Source organism: Cucurbita maxima, unplaced genomic scaffold (assembly GCF_002738345.1).
Source record: "Cucurbita maxima cultivar Rimu unplaced genomic scaffold, Cmax_1.0 Cma_Scf00053, whole genome shotgun sequence".
Lineage (NCBI taxonomy): Eukaryota > Viridiplantae > Streptophyta > Magnoliopsida > Cucurbitales > Cucurbitaceae > Cucurbita > Cucurbita maxima.
In genome coordinates this window covers 605346-628127 of record NW_019272069.1, presented here as the reverse complement: position 1 = coordinate 628127, position 22782 = coordinate 605346, and the positions used below count along the sequence as shown (strand labels likewise).

Sequence of the window (22782 nt, the reverse complement as noted above, 5' to 3'; positions counted from 1 at the left end):
GGGGGGGAGGGGGTGGCGGGGCATGCACGTAGTGCATGGAAAGAAGAAAATTTATAGGCACAACTTAACAACATGTCACCTAATGCATTCCATACCTGACCACTTCCATCTATGGCCGATGGAGCAACAGGAAGATAAGGATTAGTGTAGTCCCTGAATCAACATACTATCAGAAAGTAGAGAGAGAAAGAAACAGACACTAAAGTTACAGAAAGAGCAAAGAGTAGCAGGGAAAATTATATTAGATTAAGTGAAATATTAAACAATAGTCAAAATAAACACATTCATAGAAGATTAGATGCAGAAAGTTGAGAAAACCTGCTTCGATGGCTCTGAAATTTCACAGTCAAATCAGTGTGGGCAGAGTAAGTAATTCTAAGGGAACATGGTCCAACATGATCAGGAAGCAGATACCTGCAAACAAGAAATAATTGATGATTCATGTAACAATAGCATTAATGACATGCAAGCATCTAAAACTCAGTTCTTTTCAAAAAAAGGTTGAATACTACAAGCAATGGAATGAAAATTTTCAAGTCAATATTTTACGATTACTGAGAACAAAAATATTCATAGACAGACACCAAGATAGTGCATGTGCACCTCTTCTACTGCTATATACTCCATAAAAGAGAGGCAAAAAACCATGTGTAACATTCAATACAATTGTCACCTAGGGATGCTTCTCCCATCTAAGGCATTTTTAGCAGACGAGGCAGTCTCTGCATCTGAAAATTGCACCAATGCCTAAAAAATTCACATCATTAGCTGAATAAGATTTCCTCAAAGCTCAGAAGTAATAATAGTGAAACTACTACTAAAATTATAAATATTCACGGACCTGAAATCCAGCTGTTTTCTCAAAGGTTGTAATTTTATGCACAAACCCAAAGGCTGAAAAGACCTAGCATATTATTGGATAACCTTTAGGATGCAATTCAACAAAATGATATCACACCATTCATCACATTTTCAGGATATCACAACACCTATTAGATGACTACTGACATGTGAATTATTACAATCATAACCAAAGGAAAAAAATTTAAATCTCCAAATATAGATGAAGCAGGATGTCTAAATGGAAACTAACTAACATGAACATGTAAGTGCAAATTCTGTAACAAAAAACTGTAAGTTAAGCCACAAAAGTTTATTGTTGCAATTGCAACACTACAGCCAGAAAAAAGAGTAAATGGAGAACCTATGGCGGATATTAGACAACAAAGATACAAGCTTTCAGACTTTTTTCAAGAACAACAAAGAAAATATATATCAAATAATAGGAAAGATTAAAACACAATAAGTATATGGCAATCAATCGTTAAGAAGTACATTTCAACTCCTCTCAAAGAGAAGGTATGATGAAGCAAAAACACAAATCCAAAATAAGTCAATAACACCCGACTCTCTCACTCGTGCAAAGAGTAACTATTTGTTTGAAATTAATAACCATCTATGGGTATAATCAATCCTCAAAATAATCATCAATGAAATAAGCTGTAAATTAATAGTTGAAAGGCCTTTAGAAATTTAAAATTCATCCATAATAAAAATAAAAATAAAAAATTCTACACTCTGAATCTAATGACTGGATGTAGACCGCATTATCACTGACACACATGCAGAGAGATAGGGAGAAGGATGCACAAGAGAGCAGAAAAGATAATATCCTAAACTGTGAAAGGTAGGAGGAAGTTGAGGAGGAAGAGAAGGGAAGAGAGAGGTAGTGTTAAGGAAAGGAGAAAGGAGACAAACACACATGTGCTCTTTCTCCCGATGCACTAAGCTGCCATCAAAGATATTGCCTTGACAAGGGCCTGCTGATTCATTTACACTCGTGTCAAACAAAAGCTTTTGAAACAGGACAAACTATAACCTAATCACCATAATTTAACCTTAGTGCCACAGAGGTTCACCTTTAACTGCAACAAGAACGTATTACAATCTGCTTACCAAGTGCAAAACATCAATGCTGACAAGGCGTGCATCAGTGCCTTCAATTGTTACTAAAAGCACATTTCCAGGAACATCAGCAGTAGTTTTGTTGTTCACAATTTCTTGCCGGTTGGAATACTGCAGATAAACAGTTTTTCCTCTAACTTGAGCAGGCTCCGAGGATGATGCATAATATGATATCATTGCAATCGCTTGATTTATGTCTGCCTGTAACATTAAACTTAGTCAAATATTTATCAATAATGACTAGCCAGCGAGGTCCATTGTAGATGGAAAACAATGTACACAAAAATCCTGCACTTACAAACTCAATAAAAGCTTGATTTCTGTTTGCTCCAACATTACACTTTGTGTTCACAACTTTTCCAAATGGCTTTCCCAGTTCAATCAGTTCCTCCTCAGTGCATTCCCAAGGTAAATTCCTCAAGTGGAGAACCTTTGACGGTGGTTGGGTATAACGAAACTGCGGCTGACTAGAAACTGATGCCATTTTGCTAAGTTACAGGAGAATGCTGCAAAATTATGGGCAGCCTTAATACCATTAAACCTTCAAATTTAGTACATAAAGTTAAACACAGCACTCCACATTCATTAACTTATAATTCCCTGCCACCATCAAAAATTGTACCACTAAATCCTTAATTCTGCATTGATGTGAACAATATTTCATTGTCATTAATTGACGTGGGAGAAAATAATCTGGGGTGCATAAAATACAACCACGCTTGTTAATGAATAAGCTTCTTCATCTCTTAAGTTAACTGCCTTCAGCCATAGCACAAAATTGCACATTTTAGCATCTTCTATTCGAGAACAAAAACGTATGCATTACAATGATGGAATAGATTTTCGTAAAGAGATTTCTTGTTGGAAGTTGTTTGGCTAGAGTTTGCATTTCATTTCTCTGGGTTTTTCTTCTTCTATTTCTTTTCATCTCCTAACCTTTGGGGTAAGCACGTAAAGTTAAAAATATTAACAAATGGACCAAAGAATTTCACCAAAGCAGGTCCAATCAACGTCATGCCAAAGCACAAATCAACCCACCAAACAACAGCAGTAAAACCAATATCACCATTAAGATAATCCCGTACAAACAATTAGAGCAGTTCACAACCCATTATCACCAGAGAAATCAATCCAACGATTCAAGCAAAATCGCAATGACATTCATCGTCCACATAATTACAACCAAATTTCTTAAACACGTAACCCCACAATAAACAATCGAATACAATCAATAACGAAAAATAAAAAACAGACACAAAAACAATCTTCGAGGAAACAGGCACGCAGGTCGAAAACCCCAAAGCGAGAATCGAGAGGGAAACAGACGGCATTCCAAGTTGAAATACCTAAAAAACGAGGAACAGAAAAGGCGATTCACACAATGAAATGGAGATTGCGAAATGGAATACCTGAGATTATGAAAGATAAACCCTCGGGAAAGCAAGGAATTGATGAGGCTACGGAAGTTAGGGTTTCACAGAGACCTGGGAAGGGGGGAGTATTCGATGGGATTCTGCAGCATGTGATCTAAAACGATTGAAATAAATATTTTCTTTTATTTTTATATGGCATTTGGATTTTGGATATGCCAGAGAGCTTCAAAAATAATAATAATAATAATTATTATTATTATACTGTAATTTTTACTTTCACTAAATTTAACTATAAACTTTAAACCCCTCAATTAAAAAAGAAAAATACAATTAATTTGATAAATTAACTGATACTTAATTTATTCAAGAGGCCACGTAGGCCTTAATAATTAAGTAGGTCTTTAGTAAATTTATAGGGTTTATACACAGCTGAACTATTATTTTGATGTTAGTAGTGTTGGACGGAATGTTTTAAAGCTTTTTTGAGTCGAGTCCACAAAGAGCCTTTTGTACGCTTGGGCATTGGGGACGTCGTTTTTTAAGGTGAATGTTGTCGAAAGCGTTGACCTCCATGCAAGCTATGTTAAAATATCATCACTAGTCCAATAAGGTTAAGCTCAACCATTATATAAGTGACTCTAGGTTAAAAAATGATTTATGATTTTAGGAATAAATTTAGGAGAATGATTTAGATATTTTAGAAAAAACATTGAGAAATTTTAAAAATAGATTGACTACCATCGAGTATAAATACCCTCCACCCTAATTAGTTCATCGTCCTAAGAAATCCTAAGCAATACTTAGTTTCTACCGAGTATTTTGTAAATCTCGATTGGTCTTAATAAAGTGTGCGAGTGTTTCCCACAGAGAATTGTGTTCAACAATCTGATATCAGAGCGAGGTTAGTGTAGGTTATCTGATCTCTTGAAATTCTTAGTATGCTCTGTGGTTGCTGCTCTGTCTGATCTTCCACATCAGAAACGATTTCTTGAAATTATTAGTATGTGAGTTTCAATTGTGTCGTGAGTAGTCTGTGACTCTACAAGTCTTGTGTCGAAAAAGCTTGTTTGGTATTACTGAGGTATAGCCAACACGATGGGTGATTTCCAAATCATTGGAGGAATCAAGAAACTCAACAACAACAACTACAACACGTGGGTAATATGCATGATGTCCTATTTACAAGGACATGATCTTTGGGAGATTGTTGGCGAAACTACGCCGTCAGAGGTTGATTCTAATGGCGCCTTGCGCAAATGGAGAATCAAAGTAGGCAAAGCAATGTTTGCCTTGAAGACCACAATCGGAGAAGAGATGTTAGAGCATATTTGGGATGACAAGGCATTGAAAGAAGTATAGGACATGTTTGTGATGTTGTTCTCAAAGAAGAATGATACGAGGCTACAACTTCTGGAGAATGAGTTGTTGTCAATTTCACAACGTGACATGGATAATAGGTTGTCTACCAAACATGGATACAATGGTGACAAAAGAAGAAGTCACCAAGGAACTGCACAACCTAGGAGAACTCAAAAGAATGACAACCAAAGTTCTCAAAGGAAAAGATTTGAGGGCATTTGCTACAATTGCGGGAAGAAGGGCCACATGTCCAGAGATTGTTGGTCCAAGAAAAAATCGGTCGAAAGCAATGTGGCATCCTCCAACATGGAGATGGAGGAGGAATGGGATGCAGTGGTACTGTATGCCATGGAAGAAGATGAGCAAGTACTCATGGCGAATGATGAGAGACCATATCAATTATGAGAATGATTCGATCATTGATTCAGGATGCTCAAACCACTGATTGACAATCAGAGTGGTGATGGAAGTGGGATGGCCCTCAGAGAAGAAAGTATTACAAGGTCTTGAGCAAATTGAAGAAATTCTTCTGACGGGAGAGAAAATTGAAGAAATTCTTCTACAGAAGATGGGAGAGCAAATTGAAGAAATTCCACAGAAGATGGGGGAGAAAACTACACACATTTACTTGAGTGCTAATGTGCCTGAAGATTCAAGTGACACTAGTGCTGGTGAGCAAGATGTTACTCAACCAAGCAAATCTAGTGAAAAAGAAATGACACCTCAACGAATTAGACGGTCAGAAAGAATCCAGAAGCCAAATCCAAAGTAAGTCGATATAGTTACAGTGGAAGACGAAATTAATGAGTCGGAGACATATGAAGAAGCATCACAAAACTCAGCTTGGCAGAAAGCAACGGAGGAAGAAATTATAGCCCTGGAACAAAATCAAACTTGGGAATTAGTGTCAATACCAAGAGATACCAAACTCATCTCTTGCAAGTGGGCTTACGGAATAATGTGTTTCCGGATGGATCAATCGAAAGATACAAGACTCAATATGTAGCTCGAGGGTTCTCTCGAGAATATGGACTAAACTATGATGAAACGTTTTGTCCAGTGCGCGAAGATAACTATCATACAGGTTCCTCCAGTACTTGTGGTAAATAAAGAGTGGAAATTATGGCAAGTAGATATGAAGAATGCTTTCCTGAACGGTGAGTTAAACAGAGAGTTCTACATGGACCAACCGAAGAAATTCGAAAATGAAGTTGGAGTTATTAGTCAATATATGCAAAGTCTGAAGAAGCCTCATTTGGATGCGGCTCGACGGATCTTGAGATATGTCAAAGGAGATCACAATACTCGAAGATCAATCACTGGGTATGTGTTCAAGCTCGGTTTGAAAACAATTTTTTGGTGCAACAAAGAACAACCAACAGTATCATTGTCAACTAGAGAAGCAGAGTACAGAGCAGCAGCTGGAGCGCTCAGGAAAAATACATGGTTAAAACTTTTGATGGAAGATTGACACTAGAAAATTGAGTATCCAACGATTCACCTAACAGAAAATTCGGTGTTTTCTGGTGTTTTATGCTAAAACAAAAGATTGACACCAGAAAATTGAGTATCCAGCGATTCACCTAACAGAAAATTTGGTGTTTTCTGGTGTTTTATGCTAGAACAAAGTATGTGGCAACAACCAATATGCGATTCGCGTACACTACCTCCAGCGATTCGCCTAACAAAAAATTTGGTGTTTTATGGTGTTTTATGCTAGAACAAAGCATGTGGCAACAACCAATCTGCGATTCGCGTACACTACCATTTCCTGCAAAGTAGTAGTTTTACATGTGAGACTCATCCCAATAATCCTCAACAATTAACACACAAAGAGATATACGAAATTTGGATCAACCAAGAGATAAGGCTAGAATTAAATTACCTCTTATGATCGAAGATCTAGAAGCAAGATTTGGAAACCTTCTTCTAAATTGAGTCACTCCACAATCGAACTTGATCAAAGCTTGATTGAATGGCTCGGGTGCAATTCTACCACAAGAATTGCTTGAAACTTAAAAACGGCAAATATGATGCTCGGATTTCTAAGGGAAACGTCTCAATTTGAGATCTGAATTACATTCATCCACGAATCTGAATTTTACATAACATATTATGGATATTTACAATCTCCCGACAAAAGACGTTTGTGGATGGGATTTATTCAAGACGTTTGTGGACGAGATTTATTCCCGATCCCCTTTAACCTCTACAGAAGAATAAGTCAAATGGACCATTTGACTTTTACATAATTATGAAATTAAAAATAGTTCTTTCTAACCGTTGATGTGTTTGAGTGGCTAATGCCACAAGTTTGAAATCAATTGAGCTCTTTGTGTCTAGATTCGAATTTGGTTGTTGACATATTTTTTGAATCTTCTTGGCCTTTTGAAATATTTTGATCAAATCTACATGCTTCACTCACAACATGCTTCACTCACAAAAATATTAGAAGGAAATTCTTATCATCTTCCCCCTTGTTTTGATCAATAGGTTCATTTGGAATGCGATGATTCTTATCATCTTGAAATTAGAAGAACCTTCTTTTGAAATGTTTTGATCAAATCTACATTCTTCACCCACAAAAATATTAGAAGGAAATTCTTATCATCTTCCCCCTCTTCAAAAGGATTTGTCCTCGTCTTGTTTCCTTCACCTCCTTTTGAAATGTTTTGATCAAATCTACATGCTTCACTCACAAAAATATTAAAAGAAAATTATTTGGAACGTCGTGGTTCTTATCATCTTCCCCCTCTTCAAAAGGATTCGTCCTCCAATCAGAAAAAAAATATATGTTTTGATCAAATCTACATGCTTCACTCACAAAAATATTAGAAGGAAATTAGAAGCAAATGGAGTATATTAAATCCATAAACTATTTTCTTAAAGAATAAGTCAGCAACATGCTTTGCATCATCCATTTTGACTCATTTTAATAAATATATTTGCTACAACAAAAATACAATCTTTACCATTTTTAGTGTGAAGTAAACCAAGAACAAATTGTATAGATATATTAGTCCAAGGTTTGTTAGGTACATTCAAAGTAGTATAAAATTTGTTTGGTTGTGATCTGGATTTAGTTTCTTTGCGTTTAAAACATTTGTTACAAAACTTTTGGATATCGTGCTTCATCTTTGGCCAAAAGAAGTGTTTATGCAACATCTTATAAACTTTATTAATCCTGAGATGTCCCATTAAGGCACCACCATGTGCTCCTCCTCTATATAAATAGTTCTGAAATCTTGGTCATCTCTATAAATTTGGTAATATGCTCAAGTCCAAGAATTTTTACACTAAGAGAAGTAAAGAGATCGTACCTTTTAGATAACACATCAGCTACCATATTACCTTGCTTATATTTGATGACATACAAAAATGTTTCAATAAATTTCACCCACTTTGGATGTCTACAATTCAGTTTACTTTGACCCTTCACATATGATCAAAATGGATCACAAATTCTCTAGGCCATAAGTAGTGTTGCCACACATGCAAAATATGAACTAAAGCAAATAATTCTTTATCATAGGTAGGGTATTTCAATATTGCCCCATTTAGTTTTTCACTAAAATACACTAATGGTTTTCCATCTTGAATTAAAACAACACTTGTGACCAAACCACATACATCACATCCAATTTCAATAGTTTTATCAAAGCTAGCCAAAACAAATAATGGTTTGCTTACTTTCTTCCTAAAGAAAATTGGATGCATTTTCTTGCCTTTCTCCCCATTTAAAAACAACTTTCTTTTTCACTAAGTCATTCAATAGTTCAGTTATGGTTCTAAAATCATTTATAAATCTCTTATAGAGGTTAGTTAACTCATGAAAACTCCGAATTTTACGTGCACTTTTTGGTGTTGGCAAATTCATAATGAATTTAACTTTGTGTCTATCTAATGCGACTCTTCTACTTTTACCAATTATGAAACCAATAGAGTGAACTTTTTCCCTGCAAAAACTATCCTTATTAAAATTAAATTTCTCTTGTAATCAAAACTAATTTAACATGATTCACATGCTCAAGCAAAATCTTTAAATAAACTATAATATCATCAATATAAATAACATGTTTTCTCAGACATTTTCTCAAAGAATGATATCTTAAGCGCATAGGTGTACTAGGAGCATTAGTTAACCTAAAAGGCATAACAAGCTATTCATACAATCCAAACTTAATATTGAAAGTTGTTTTTCATTCATCTCCTACGTGCATTCTAATTTTATGATATCTAGATTTCAAAATAATTTTTATAAATAGACACGAATCATGCAATAAATCAAGCATATCGTCTAACCTAGGAATAGGATGTCGATACTTTAGCGTGATTTTGTTGATGACTCTATTATCCATGCATATGCAACATAGCCCTTTTCCATGAGCTCCTCCAAAGTAAAAGATATTAAAGCTTGGGAAACTACCTTCATTGTTCCACTATCATTGAGCCATTGGTGCTTGTAAGGTTTAGGATGATCTTGGGTTGAAATGTGTAACCTTTTGATCAACATAGTACTTACAACATTGGTGCAACTTCCACTATAAATGACAAGACTACAAGCAGTCTCCTTGATGAAACACCGCGTGTGGAACAAGTTGTCTCTTTGATCATCAACATTCTCTGTAACTTGAGTTTTCACAAGTCTTCTTGTTATAAGTGTCAAATGAATCTCATCTTCCAGTTTCTCCTCATTCTTCTAGACTTCTTCAACTAGATCATTGATCTCCCCTCCATTTTCCTCGTCTTGGTTCATGATTGTACAAACAGTAGTGAAATATATTTAGAACCTCAGACACTCAACTCACTGATTTTACACTCAGGGACACTCGTGCTTATACACACAAAGGTAGGCTGTTTGGGAAAGTGACTAAATTATGATCAAGGTATTAATATATGGGTAAAGAAATTCTGATGGTAGCAAGCTATTCAAGGCAATCAAGATAAGTTAATTATGGAGTAACAACAAAATAAAACAAGAAGTGAACAAACAAATAAATTATTGGATAAAATTGCACACTGAAAAAAAAAATTCCAAAGATAATGGTCGTGAAGATCGAACACAACAATTTCAGATTTATATGCTTTAAGGAAAAATTAGAATTGAAATTTATTTGATCTTCAAATAAACATGCAAATGATCTAATAATAAGGATTTATTAAGAGTAATATGATAAGGAATTTTTTTTTTCAAGATTTAAATATGATCTTTAAGAGGATGCTAAGAACAAAATAGAAGGATAATGAAGAACGATGGAAATAGCAGTAAGAAAATAAATGACACCTTTAAAGAAACGATAAACAATAGCAGAAATTAAAGATAAAATCAATTCTAGAGTCAGCCATAAAGATGCAACGTATGCTCTGATACCAAATTGATAAGACAACCCTAATCTTCAGCTCAACGATCCAAGCTTTTGTTGAAGCAAGAACCCTTGAATCAAAGTAATCAACACCTTCTTATTCAAAATTTGGATCAACCAAGAGAATCAACCAAGAGATAAGGCTAGAATTAGATTACCTCTTATGATTGAAGATCTAAAAGCAAGATTTGGAAACTTTGTTCTAAATTGAGTCAATCCACAATCGAACTTGATCAAGACTTGATTGAATGGCTCGGGTGCAATTTTATCACAAGAATTGTTTAAAACTTAGAAATGGCAAATATGATGCTCGGATTTCTAAGGGAAACGTCTTAATTTGAGATCTGAATTACATTCATCCACGGATCTGAATTACATTCATCCACGAATCTGAATTTTACATAACATATTGTGAGTATTTATAGTCTCCCGACAAAAGACATTTGTGGACGGAATTTATTCGAGACGTTTGTGGACGGGATATATTCCCGATCCCCTTTAATCTCTACAAAAGAATAAGTCAAATTGATCATTTGACTTTTACATAATTTATAAAATTAAAAATAGTTCTCTTTTAACAAATGTTGATGTGCTTGAGTGGCAAATGCGATAAGTTTGAAATCAATTGAGCTCTCCGCATGTAGGTTTGAATTCTGTTGTTGACATATTTTTTGAATCTTCATGACATTTTTTGAATAAATGTCAGCAAGAAGTGTTGATTCTTATCACAAAGAATATTGGAGAAGCCTTAGAAGAAAGAAGAAAGTGGAAGACAATGTTCAATGAAATTCCATCAAGAAGTGTTGTCTCATGTAATATCATGATTTCTAGATACCAGCAATAAGTGTTGATTCTTATCACAAACAATATTGGCGAAGAAGTGTTGTCTCATGGAATATCATGATTTCTGGATACCAGCAAGAAGTGTTGATTCTTATCACAAACAATATTGGAGAAGCCTTAGAAGAAGGAAGAAAGTGGAAGACAATGTTCAATGAAATGCTAGCAAGAAGTGTTGTCTCATGGAATATCATGATTTATGGATACTCCAAATTAGGACAATACAATAAAGCTCTCAATCTGGCTGTTGTAAATTGAATCACAACCAATATTGGAGAAGCATCCGAGAAAGTGGAAGACAATGTTCAATGAAATGCTAGCAAGAAGTGTTGTCTCATGGAATATCATGATTTCTAGATACTCCAAATTAGGACAATACAATGAAGCTCTCAATCTGGCTGTTGTAAATTGAATCACAACCAATATTGGAGAAGCATCCGAGAAAGTGGAAGACAATGTTCAATGAAATGCTAGCAAGAAGTGTTGTCTCATGGAATATCATGATTTCTGGATACTCCAAATTAGGACAATACAATGAAGCTCTCAATCTGGCTGTTGTAAATTGAATCACAACCAATATTGGAGAAGCATTCGAAGAAGGAAGAAAGTGGAAGACAATAACTTTGTTCAATGAAATGCTAGCAAGAAGTGTTGTCTCATGGAATATCATGATTTCTGGATACTCCAAATTAGGACAGTACAGTGAAGCTCTCAATCTGGCTGTTGTAAATTGTCATCAGGTCCTATTCTTTAGGACTGATTAGTCCTGTTCTTTGGGATAAGTTTAGCTTATATTTTTAGGTTTCGTTAGTTTCGTTGATATTTTTAGGTTCAACCAAAGGCTATATAATGTCATTCTTTCTGCTGCTGAAAAATCAAGTTTTGTGTGTCACAATTTGTTCCGCTTTCGACTCACAACAAGTGGTATTACAGCCTGATTGTGGTATTTGGGGTATTGTGAAAGTTTTTGCCTCATCGACCACTAGACGTGCTCACAATCGTGCTTATTTTCTTGAAAATCAATTTTCAAGAATTGTGTTTTTTAGTTACATCCAGATTAATTATTGCAAAAGGCAGAATCATCTAGAATTAAATCACGGCGTGGATCGAGACTTTTGAGTTCCAATCTCGAAGTAGAAAAATTTGATGGAACCTATAATTTTGGTGTTTGGCGAGGCGAAGTTAGCGATTTGCTGGTCATGCAAGACCTTGATGTTTCTCTCAAAGAGGAGATGCCTGAAGACATGACAGATGTCGAATGGACGAAATTAAATCGACAAGCTTGTGGAATTATTCAATCCTGTTCTGAAAAGGATCAAAAATATCCATTTATGAAAAGGATAAAAAATATCCATTTATGAAGGTTACCATGGTGAAAGAACTATGGAACAAGCTTGAGGCAAAATATATGAAGAAGTGTATGGAAAATAAACTCTATTTGAAGAAGAAACTCTTCCGTTTTGACTACAAGAAAGGTATCTCAATGGCTGAGCATTTGGATGATTTTAACATAATCGTCACTGATTTGCTCAATCTAGATGTTACAATTAATGACAAAGATAAGGCATTGTTGCTTTTGAATTCTTTGTCGGAATCCTACGAGTTTTTAGTAACCACCCTACTACATGAACTCACTGATCTTATTTTTGAAGATGTTGCAAATGCCTTAAATGAATAATTAGGTGAAAAAGAAGGAAAAGGAGGCATATCAAGACTCTAGCACAAATGTTCTCACTGCTCATGGAAGGACTCCTACTTGGAAAAAGAGCGAACGTGGAAAGTCTCAATCAAAGTCGAAAGGTAGATCTCATAATTGGAGAAAATTTGATAAAAATGAGTGTGCATATTGTCGACAGAAAGGCCATTGGAAGAAAGATTGCCCGATCTTAAAAAAGAAGGGGTCGAAGTCCAATGTGGTTAGAGATGACGACACTGATACAGATAATGCCTTGATGATCTCCTTATCAGTCAGCCAAACCAATGAATGGATTCTTGATTCTGGGTGCTCCTATCATGTGTCCCAACAGAGAGATGTTTTTGGACTTCAAAGAGTTCAATGGTGGAGTTGTCTATATGGGCAATGATAGTACTTGCAAGATGATGGGAATCGGCTGAGTACAAATCAAGATGTTTGATGGGGCTATACGAAAATTCAATGATGTGAGGTATGTCCCGGACTTGAAGAAAAATTTGATTTCCCTTGGCGTTTTGGATGCGAGTGGTTATCGTATCATTTTGGAAGGAGGAATTTTGAAAGTAGCTCGTGGAGCTTGATGGCAATTAAAGGAACTAGAAGAGGTAGCATATACTACCTCAACGAAACCATAATAATTGGGCATGCTCCTGTGGCAAGTTCGAAAGAACAAGACATATCGAAATTAATGACACATGTGACTCGGGCATGCTGGTGAGAAGGCGCTCCAAACATTGGTGAACCAAGAAGTCCTTAAGGGTGCCACAACTGGTAAAATTGATTTTTGTGAACCTTGTATATTGGTAAACAAAAAAGATGTGAAGTTTGGTACAGCCATACATCAAACAAAGGGCATTTTGGATTATGCTCACACTGATGTATGGGGTTCCACGAAGAATGTCTCATTGGGAGAAAGGAGGTGGTTTGTCACCTTTATTGATGACTACTCGAGGAGAGTTTGGATGTATCCCATGAGGCACAAAAATGAGGTTCTCCAAATCTTCCTAGAGAGGAAGAAAATGGTAGAGAATCAAACGGACAGGAAAATCAAAAAGCTAAGATCAGACAACGATGGAGAATATACTTATGATCCATTCCTTAAAGTATGCTGAGATGAAGGGATCATTCGACACTTCACTGTTCCTGGTAAGCCACAACAAAATGGAGTTGCTGAGAGAATGAACCAGACATTAATAGAGAAGGTTGTTGTTTTTCACAGAATTTCGGTGAGAGGAAATTGGGTGTTGGAAGAAAATGCGTAACAAAAAAAGAGAGAAAATTAACTGAATTTTGACTGCGTTCGGATTGTTTTATTTTCTCAACAAATCTCCTAAAAAAGGATTCTAAAAATGGCTGGAGAGTGGCCAACTAAATCAATCTGTGCCACTCCCTACAAAATTTCAGTCTAAAACTGTGGTGATCCATTCGACGTGATTTGTCAAATGGTCAAACTGACGATTTTCTGAAATCGTGTGAATAAGAAAAACTGTAAAACTCAGGTTTTATCTAACAATCTCCTCCTAAAACCTGTAGTATATCTACCTTACTATTTGAACTCCGATCTTTGAGCGTAGTTCTTCAAATTTCACCCGCGCCAGGGACTTGGTGAAGATGTCTCCAAGTTGTTCCTCTGTTCGGATGTAATCAATTTTGAGGAGCCCTCGATCTGCACATTCTCGAATGTAGTGGAATCTGATTTCTATGTGCTTGCTTCGTTCATGCAAAACTGGATTTTTGATCAGGGAGATCGTAGCTTTGTTGTCTACGTATAGCATTGGTGGATCACTTTCTCTCCCGATGAGTTCTTCCATTAGTCGCGCAAGCCAGATCCCTTGCGTTGCTGCCATCGAAGCGGCGATGTATTCTGCTTCACAGGAAGACAAAGCAACTACCTTCTGTTTTGTTGATTGCCAGCAGATTGCGCCGCCTGAGAGAAAGTAGATCATTCCGCTAGTGCTCTTACGATCATCAACGTCACCGACCATGTCACTATCACTGTAGCCAACTAGCTTGAGTTTCTTCTTTCCGCTCCCTGCGCAGTATCTTACACCCCAGCCTCTGGTTCCGGCTACATAGCGCAGGATGCGCTTGACAGCCACTAAATGCTCCTCCCTAGGTGCTTTCATAAACCGGCTCACATATCCAACAGAATAAGCAAGATCAGGACGAGAGTTTACTAGATAGCGCAGACTCCCGACAATGTTGCGGTAATTGGTGGAGTCGACTGTCGTCGTAGTGCCAACCTTCCTTAGTTGGAGTCGGGCATCCATTGGCGTCCTTGTAGGATTACTGTCCACAAGTCCAGTTGTGTCCAGCAGCTTCTTTGCGTATGCACTTTGGCAGATGGAGATGCCGGTAGAATTCTGTTGCACTTCGATGCCGAGATAGTAGCTGAGCACGCCGAGATCGCTCATCTCGAAGTTTTTCGACATCTCCTTCTTGAACCTTCCGAGGACTTCTATGTCACCTCCAGTGATTATGAGGTCGTCAACGTTTGAATTTCAGTGACAGTAAGGTACTGTCGAGCTTCGCGTTCCAGGCTCGTGGAGCTTGTCGAAGCCCGTAGAGTGCCTTGTGCAGGCGCAATACTTTATTGGGGTTGTTGTTATCCAGGAAGCCAGGTGGTTGTCGGACATAAACAGTCTCCTTCAGCTCTCCGTTAAGGAAAGCAGACTTTACGTCCATATGGTGAACCTCCCAAGAGTAATGTGCTGCAATTGCAAGTAAGAAACGAACGGATTTTAACCTCGCCACTGGCGCAAATACCTCTTCGAAGTCCACTCCTTGCTTCTGGACGTAGCCATTCGCCACCAGACGGGCCTTGTGCTTCACAACTTCTCCTTTTTCGTTGTGCTTCAGTTTGAAGACCCATTTGAGCCCTATGGCTTGGTGTCCCGGCGGCATATCCTCCAGACTCCACGTCTGATTTTCGGTGATGGATGTCATCTTCTCCTGCATTGCCTTCAGCCAGCACGGGTTCTTTTCTGCTTCGGCGAAGGTGTTCGGTTCATCTGCACTGATGGCATGTAGGTCAGTCCAGGTGGTTCACCTCCTCTTACTAGGTCGTCCATCCTCCGGTACCTGGCCTCCAGATCAGTATCGTGATCGGCATCCAGCGTCGAATCCGCAGTCCGTGGTGTTGCGAATTCCACTGGTTCAGGGGTTGCACCTGCTGGCGGCGGTGACGGCTGCTGATGCTGGGCTCCTCCTTCTTCCGGCTCGGTGACGAGGTACTTCACCGTAAATTGATTTGGATTAGGGTCTGCCTCGATCACGTCATTCCACTGCCAGAAGGTGCTTTCGTCGAAGACGACGTCGCGAGACACGTGAGCTCGCCCCCCTACAGGATCATATAGTCTGTACGCCTTGCTCCCGGGTTCATAGCCGATAAAAACGACCTTCAGCCCCCTAGGATCGAGCTTGGCGAGGTGGGGACGTGTTACCTTCATGTAAGTGACGCAGCCAAACACGCGAAAATGATGTACCGCTGGTTTTTTGTTGTACCAGGCCTCATATGGTGTCTTCCCGTCAAGGCTTCGGGTTGGTGACCGATTGAGGAGATATACGGCCGTCATTACTGCCTCTCCCCAGAATCTCTCGGGCATCCCGGTCGTCACCAACAATGACCTTGCTGTCCCGACGATGGTCTGATTCCGGCGCTCCACCACTCCGTTCTGTTGGGGGGAGTAGGGCGCCGTTAGGTGCCGTTGTATGCCGATTTCGTCACAGTACTTACCGAAACTTGTCGAGGTGAATTCTCCGCCTCGGTCTGTGCGCAACACTCGCATCTTCTTCTCACATTCGGCCTCCGCACGCGCTTTAATGCACTTAACCGCCTCTGCCGCCTCACTTTTCGCTTGCAGCAGGGTCAGCCACATGAAGCGGCTTTTGTCATCGACTAACAGGAGGAAGAAACTCTTACCGTCTGGGGTCGCCGGCTTGATGGGCCCGCAGATATCGCCGTGTACAAGCTCCAACGGCTCATCGGCTCGATAGGATGTTCGAGACGGAAAGAGTGTGCGCCTCTGTTTGCCGATGAGGCACCCGTCGCACAGCTTGTTCACGCCTTTGATTGCTGGCAAACCGTGCACTAACTCCTCCTTCTGTAGTTTTTCTAGAGCAGGAAAGTTTAAATGCCCGTACCTTGCGTGCCACCTCCAAGATACCTCTTCGGTCTTGGCCGAGAGACTGACAGGTTGCTCTATCTCTAACTCCAGGATGTAAAGACCGTTTGTCGTGCGCCTTGCCTGTGTGAGCAGCCGTCGTTGATTATCGCAAATTTTGAGTAGTCCGCGCTCGATGGAGATGAAACAACCTGTCTCATCGAGTTGACCCAGGCTCACAAGGTTAGCCTTAAGCCTCGGGATGAAGTAGACGTCAGTCAGCTTGCGATGCTCGCCTCCCTTGCTGGCGAACAGGATGGTGCCGCGTCCTTCGATCTCTACGACGGATCCGTCGCCGAATTTCACCGTCCCGCGGATCCCCGAGTCGAGTTCGGAGAATGCAGATCTAGCCCCGGTCATATGGTTTGTTGCCCCTGTGTCTAGGATCCATCGCCGGTCCTTGTGTTGCTCGTCCCGCTCGCTGATCTGAGCGAACACTCGCTCCTCCTCCAGTTGAATTGGCTCCCTTAGCTTGTGCCACCTTTGCTACGCCCAGCTGGAGCTCTTTCTCGAGTTCAACATCGTTGTTGATTACCTCCATTTCCGTGGATTTGGAATTGACAATGGGGACACATGCACTTACCATGAAGAGAGTTGGCTCGTCCTCCTCGGATTGAGCCACATGGGCCTTTTCGGCCTTCTCCTTGTTCCTAAGCTTGCTCGAGCAATTCCTGCTTAGGTGTCCTCTCTTCCCACAGTTCGAGCAGATCGGCCTGCCATTGGTCGACTCCTTTTGATTCCCATCTTTCCCGCGCATGCGCCCGTGGGAGATCCATGGCTTCTTACCGTCTTTGCGGCTGGAGGAGGACCCGTTGCTCTCGTCGGTGTTGTCACGGAGCTTTAGACGTGCAAGCCATTCCTCCTCAGTGAGGAGTAGACGACCCCCCTTGTCGACAGCTGAAATGGTATTTTTCTTCCGCTGCTCGACGTTACGCAGTCTTCCCGGTCACCTCTTCTACCGTTAGGTCGTTCACGTCAAGCAATGTCTCGATTGAAATCGCAACTTGCTCGAGGTGATCAGGGACAACCTGCAGCATCTTCTTCACGATTTCTGTCTCGTTGATGCTGCCACCGAGGGTGGTGATGTTGTTGGCGAGCCCCGTGATCCGCATTGAAAAATCATCAACGGATTTCACCATCCTTTTCGGCCTTCTCCTTGTTCCTAAGCTTGCTCGAGCAATTCCTGCTTAGGTGTCCTCTCTTCCCACAGTTCGAGCAGATCGGCCTGCCATTGGTCGACTCCTTTTGATTCCCATCTTTCCCGCGCATGCGCCCGTGGGAGATCCATGGCTTCTTACCGTCTTTGCGGCTGGAGGAGGACCCGTTGCTCTCGTCGGTGTTGTCACGGAGCTTTAGACGTGCAAGCCATTCCTCCTCAGTGAGGAGTAGACGGACCCCCCTTGTCGACAGCTGAAATGGTATTTTTTTCTTCCGCTGCTCGACGGTTACGCAGTCTTCCCGGTCACCTCTTCTACCGTTAGGTCGTTCACGCGCTGTACACCGCGCGACCCGACGAGATTTGATTCCCTCTCAGGCCGATTGCGCGGTACGCTAGAGAGAGATGGGCATCTCTGGGGGCACAGATCGGGATCCTCACGGGTACTCAATCGTTTCTCCTTCCTCTGGCTCGACAGCATGCCATAACCCTTGCGCCTGTAGGTTGACGCGCATCAACAAGATCCATTCGTTATAATTGGACTTTGTCAATATTGGATATATACTGAATGGACGGCAGTCGTTGTCTCCCTGATCACTCGCTCAACGATAACTTGACGCCCGTCATCACAGCGTCGACCTCTTCATGGCGGCGGTGACACGGCGACGGCGTGGAGGAATGAGAGTGAGCTTACCCGAGATGGGCCCCACGATGTGTGTGTTTTTACACTTCGCATTTTCTTCTACTCGAACCTGAGACCTTTGTGATGTTAGGTCAAAGCTCTAACCACTTAAGCTATTCAACTTGTTTGTTGATATGTCGGCTCCTCTGCAATGATATACACCGATCTTCAACTTGGCTCTGATACCACTTGTTGTTTTTCACAGACTCTAGTGATCCATTCGACGTGATTTGTCAAATGGTCAAACTGACGATTTTCTGAAATCGTGTGAATAAGAAAAATGGTAAAACTCAGGTTTTATCTAACAAAGGTTCGATGCATTTTGTCTCAAGCAGGATTGAGTAAGGCATTTTGGGCTGAGGCTCTCAGTTATGCAGTTCACTTGGTGAATCGTTTACTTGTTTCTGGAAATGGTGGAAAAACTTCGCTTGAGGTATGGTCAGGTACTCCTGTTAGTGATTATGATAAATTGCATGTGTTTGAGTGTTCTGCTTATTATCATGTGACAGACTCAAAGCTGGATCCTAGAGCAAAAAACGCCAAGTTTATGGGCTTTAGCAAAGGCGTGAAGGGCTATAGGTTATGGTGTCTAGAAACAGGTAAGATTGTTAATAGTCGAGATGTGACATTCGATGAGTCTGGAATGTTTTTGCAGAAAATTGAAAATAATGACAAGGCATTGAAGCAGGTGGAGAAGGTGGTGTTCTCTCCTGATATGGTTGCTCCCACTGAAGAATCTATTGATCAGGTAGATAATAACTCTGATGTCTTAGAACAGGAGGAGCAAAGCCTTGTAAATGAAAGAGTAGAAGAACCTGAGTCCATCGCCAAGAATAGACCACGCAGGGAAATTCGAAAACCTGCAAGATTTGATGATACGATAGCATATGCTTTTCCCTTGATTGATGGAGTTCCCAACAGTTACAAAGATGCTATCCAGAACTCGAATAGATTGCACTAGCAAGAGGTTGTGAATCAGGAGATAACATCATTAGAGATAAATCAAACTTGGGATTTGGAACAACTTCCAAAAGGTAAGAAGGAAATTGGTTGTAAATGGGTTTTTGCAAAAAAAAAAAGAAGATTCTTCTGGTATACGTTATAAGGCTCGACTTGTGGCTAAAGGCTATGCACATAAAGAAGTATTGATTACAATGAAATTTTCTCACCTGTGGTAAAACATTCTTCCATTCGAATTTTGTTGGCTTTGGTTGCTCAATTTAATCTTGAGCTTGTACAACTCGATGTAAAAACTGCTTTTTTGCATGGAGATTTGGAAAAAGAAATATATATGGCGCAATCGGTTGGTTTTCGAGTAGTTGGACAGCAACATTTGGTATGCAGATTGAAGAAATCTTTGTATGGGCTGAAACAAACTCCTCGCCAATGGTATAAAAAGTTTGATCATTTCATGGTAGAGCATATGTATACTCATAGTCAATTTGACCATTGTGTGTACTATCGGTGTCTCGATGATTGATCGTTTATCTATTTGCTCATATATGTTGATGATATGTTAATTGCTTCAAAGAGACAGATGGAGATTGATAAGCTCAAGAATCAGCTTTCTAAAACATTTGAAATGAAAGACTTAGCAATGCAAAGAAAATACTTGGAATGGAGGTAGAGCGAGATCGAAAAAAAGGTACAGTCTAGTTGACTCAGTCTCAATATCTACGCAAGGTATTGACAAGATTTAGTTTGAATAATTCAACCAAACCCATTGGTACTCCACTTGCTTAGTGCTTCTGTGTGTCCAAGTTCTGACGATGACAAAAGGTATATGGAGAATATTCCTTATACAAATGTTGTTGGTGCTTTGATGTATGCTATGGTATGTACTCGACCTGATCTTTCACACGCAGTAAGCATGGTGAGTCGTTATATGCATAATCCTGGTAAAGAGCATTGGCAGGCTGTCAAATGGATTCTTAGGTACATTCTTGGTACTATTGATGTTGGTATTAAGTTTCAAAAACAAGAAATGTTTAATCTTGACAACCTTGTAGATGGTTATGTGGATTCTGATTATGCTAGTGATTTGGATAAGCGACGATCTACTACGGGTTATTTATTTACTATGGCTGGTGGATCTGTTTGTTAGCGTTCAACATTGCAGTCTATTGTTGCATTGTCTACCACCGAAGTAGAGTATATGGCAGTAACGGAAGCTTTTAAAGAAGCTATTTGGATGCATGGTTTGATCAATGACTTGGGTATTTTGTAGGAACATATAGATGTGTTTTGTGATAGCCAGAGCGCTATTTGTTTGTCAAAAAATCAAGTCCATCATGTGCGTACTAAACATATTGATGTCCGTTTTCACTTTATTCGAGAAATTATTAGTGAATGGGACATTCATTTATTAAAAATTGGAATTGCTGATAACCCTGTTGATATGTTGACAAGGTGATCGCTCGTGAAAAGTTCTGGCATTGTTTGGATTTCATCAACATCGGAAGAAAGGAGTAGTGTGTTGACGTGGTGGCAACCAAATCAGTTATCAACTTGGAGATATTATAACAAGGTGGAGATTGTTGTAAATTGTTATAAGGTACTATTCTTTATGACTGATTAGTCCTATTCTCTAGGATAAGTTTCACTGATATTTTTAGGTTTGGTTAGTTTCGCTAATATTTTAGGTTCAACCAAAGGCTATATAATGCCATTCTGTTGAAAAAATTAAGTTTTATGTGTCACATTATATTTCTTGAGTGACATTGATGTGAGTCTTTGTAGTGTGATAATGAGGTATGCACTTGTAACACTTTGTTTATTAGTGATTGGTTGCTACCCGTGGATGTAGGGAAACTTCTTCTCTCCGAACCACGTAAATATCTTGATGTCTCTTTGTGTAATTTCGTTCATTGGTGTTGTGAGTACATTTGTTCCGCTTTCGGCTCACAACACTAGCATCAGGGATGCATTGCAGTAATGTAAAATTAAATGAGATAGACTTTTTCTACTTTGTTGAGTATTTGTGCTCATTCAGGGTGTTCATTTCGGATGGTTGGGAGGGAGTCCCACCTTGACTAATTTAGAGAATGATCATGGGTTTATAAGTAAGGAATACATCTCCATTGAAATGAGGTCTTTGGGGAAGTCCAAAGTAAAGTCATGAGAGCTTATGCTCAAAGTGGACAATATCATACCATTGCGGAGAGTTGTGGTACCTAACATGGTACCAGAGTCATGCTCTTAACTTAGTCATGTCAATAGAATCCTCAAATGTCGAACAAAGAAGTTGTGAGCCTCAAAGGTGTAGTCAATAGAATTCATGTTTTCTCTATAGAAGATAGGTCTCATCCTAACCATATAAATTCTATAGCTCAATTTGAGTACGAGGATGTTGAGTGTGAGATCCCACATCAGTTGGGGGAGGAGAACAAAACATTCTTTATAAGAGTGTGGAAACCTCTCCCTAGTAGATGTGCTTTAAAAATCTTGAAGGGAAGCCCAAAAGGGAGAACCTAAAAAGGACAATATATGCTAGTGGTGGGTAAAACAATAGAGTAGCGGAAATGATATTAGAATCAGACACTAGGCGATGTGTCAGCAAGGAGGCTAAGCCCTAAAGGGGGTGGACACGATGCAGTATGCCAGCAAGAACACTTGGTACCAAAAGGGGGTGGATTGGGAATTCCACATCAATTGGAGAAGGGAACGAGTGCCTTTATCTGTTGACCAAAGTCGAGGGTAATATGCATTGTTTTACTCAAAAGGTTGGTGTTTCCGCTACTCTATTTGAGTTTCATTCATTAATGTTTTTCTTTTCATTTATATACGAGAGTGAAAAATATTGGACATAAATCAACAAAACAGTGTAGCAAGCAACTGATCTGGCTTGATCCTACGGAAATTCTCAAACACAATTATAGGACCTCCAAGATTTTATGTAGTAAATTTTCGACCATTTTTAGACAAATATTCTAGGAGTCTCATTGGGAACATGAAGTTGGAATGGTTATTAATCGCGGATCAAGGTGCAGATGGAGAGTTTTTTAAGTAGGAGACTACTTCAATAGAGCGAGAGTGAGGAGTGGGTCTATCCATTAGTTACACTGAACTTATGGTTAGTTTGAGTAGGGTGATCAAACGACACCGAAATACTGATCCAATTGATCAAATGATGTAGGTTTGTCAGTATAGTTGACTGTTCGATTGTGCAAAAAAAAAAAAAAAAAAAAA

General features: G+C 39.4%; 1 protein-coding gene across 3 annotated transcripts in view; it reads right to left on the bottom strand.

The window, feature by feature from the left end:
• LOC111471547 (polypyrimidine tract-binding protein homolog 2-like) overlaps positions 1 to 3518 on the bottom strand; it is a 6056-nt gene extending 2538 nt beyond the window's left edge. For 2 of the 3 annotated variants that reach the window (XM_023117271.1, XM_023117273.1), the window contains exons 1-7: positions 3375 to 3518; positions 2264 to 2471; positions 1957 to 2166; positions 842 to 904; positions 674 to 747; positions 319 to 414; positions 96 to 153 (exon numbers count right to left, since the gene is read on the bottom strand). In XM_023117271.1, the coding sequence (XP_022973039.1) occupies positions 96 to 153; positions 319 to 414; positions 674 to 747; positions 842 to 904; positions 1957 to 2166; positions 2264 to 2449 (687 nt within the window). In that variant the 5' untranslated portion in view covers positions 2450 to 2471; positions 3375 to 3518. Of the gene's footprint in view, positions 1 to 95; positions 154 to 318; positions 415 to 673; positions 748 to 841; positions 905 to 1956; positions 2167 to 2263; positions 2491 to 3374 lie in introns of all 3 variants that reach the window. The other variant, XM_023117272.1, reaches the window with a different exon arrangement.
• Positions 3519 to 22782: the final 19264 nt, after the last annotated feature.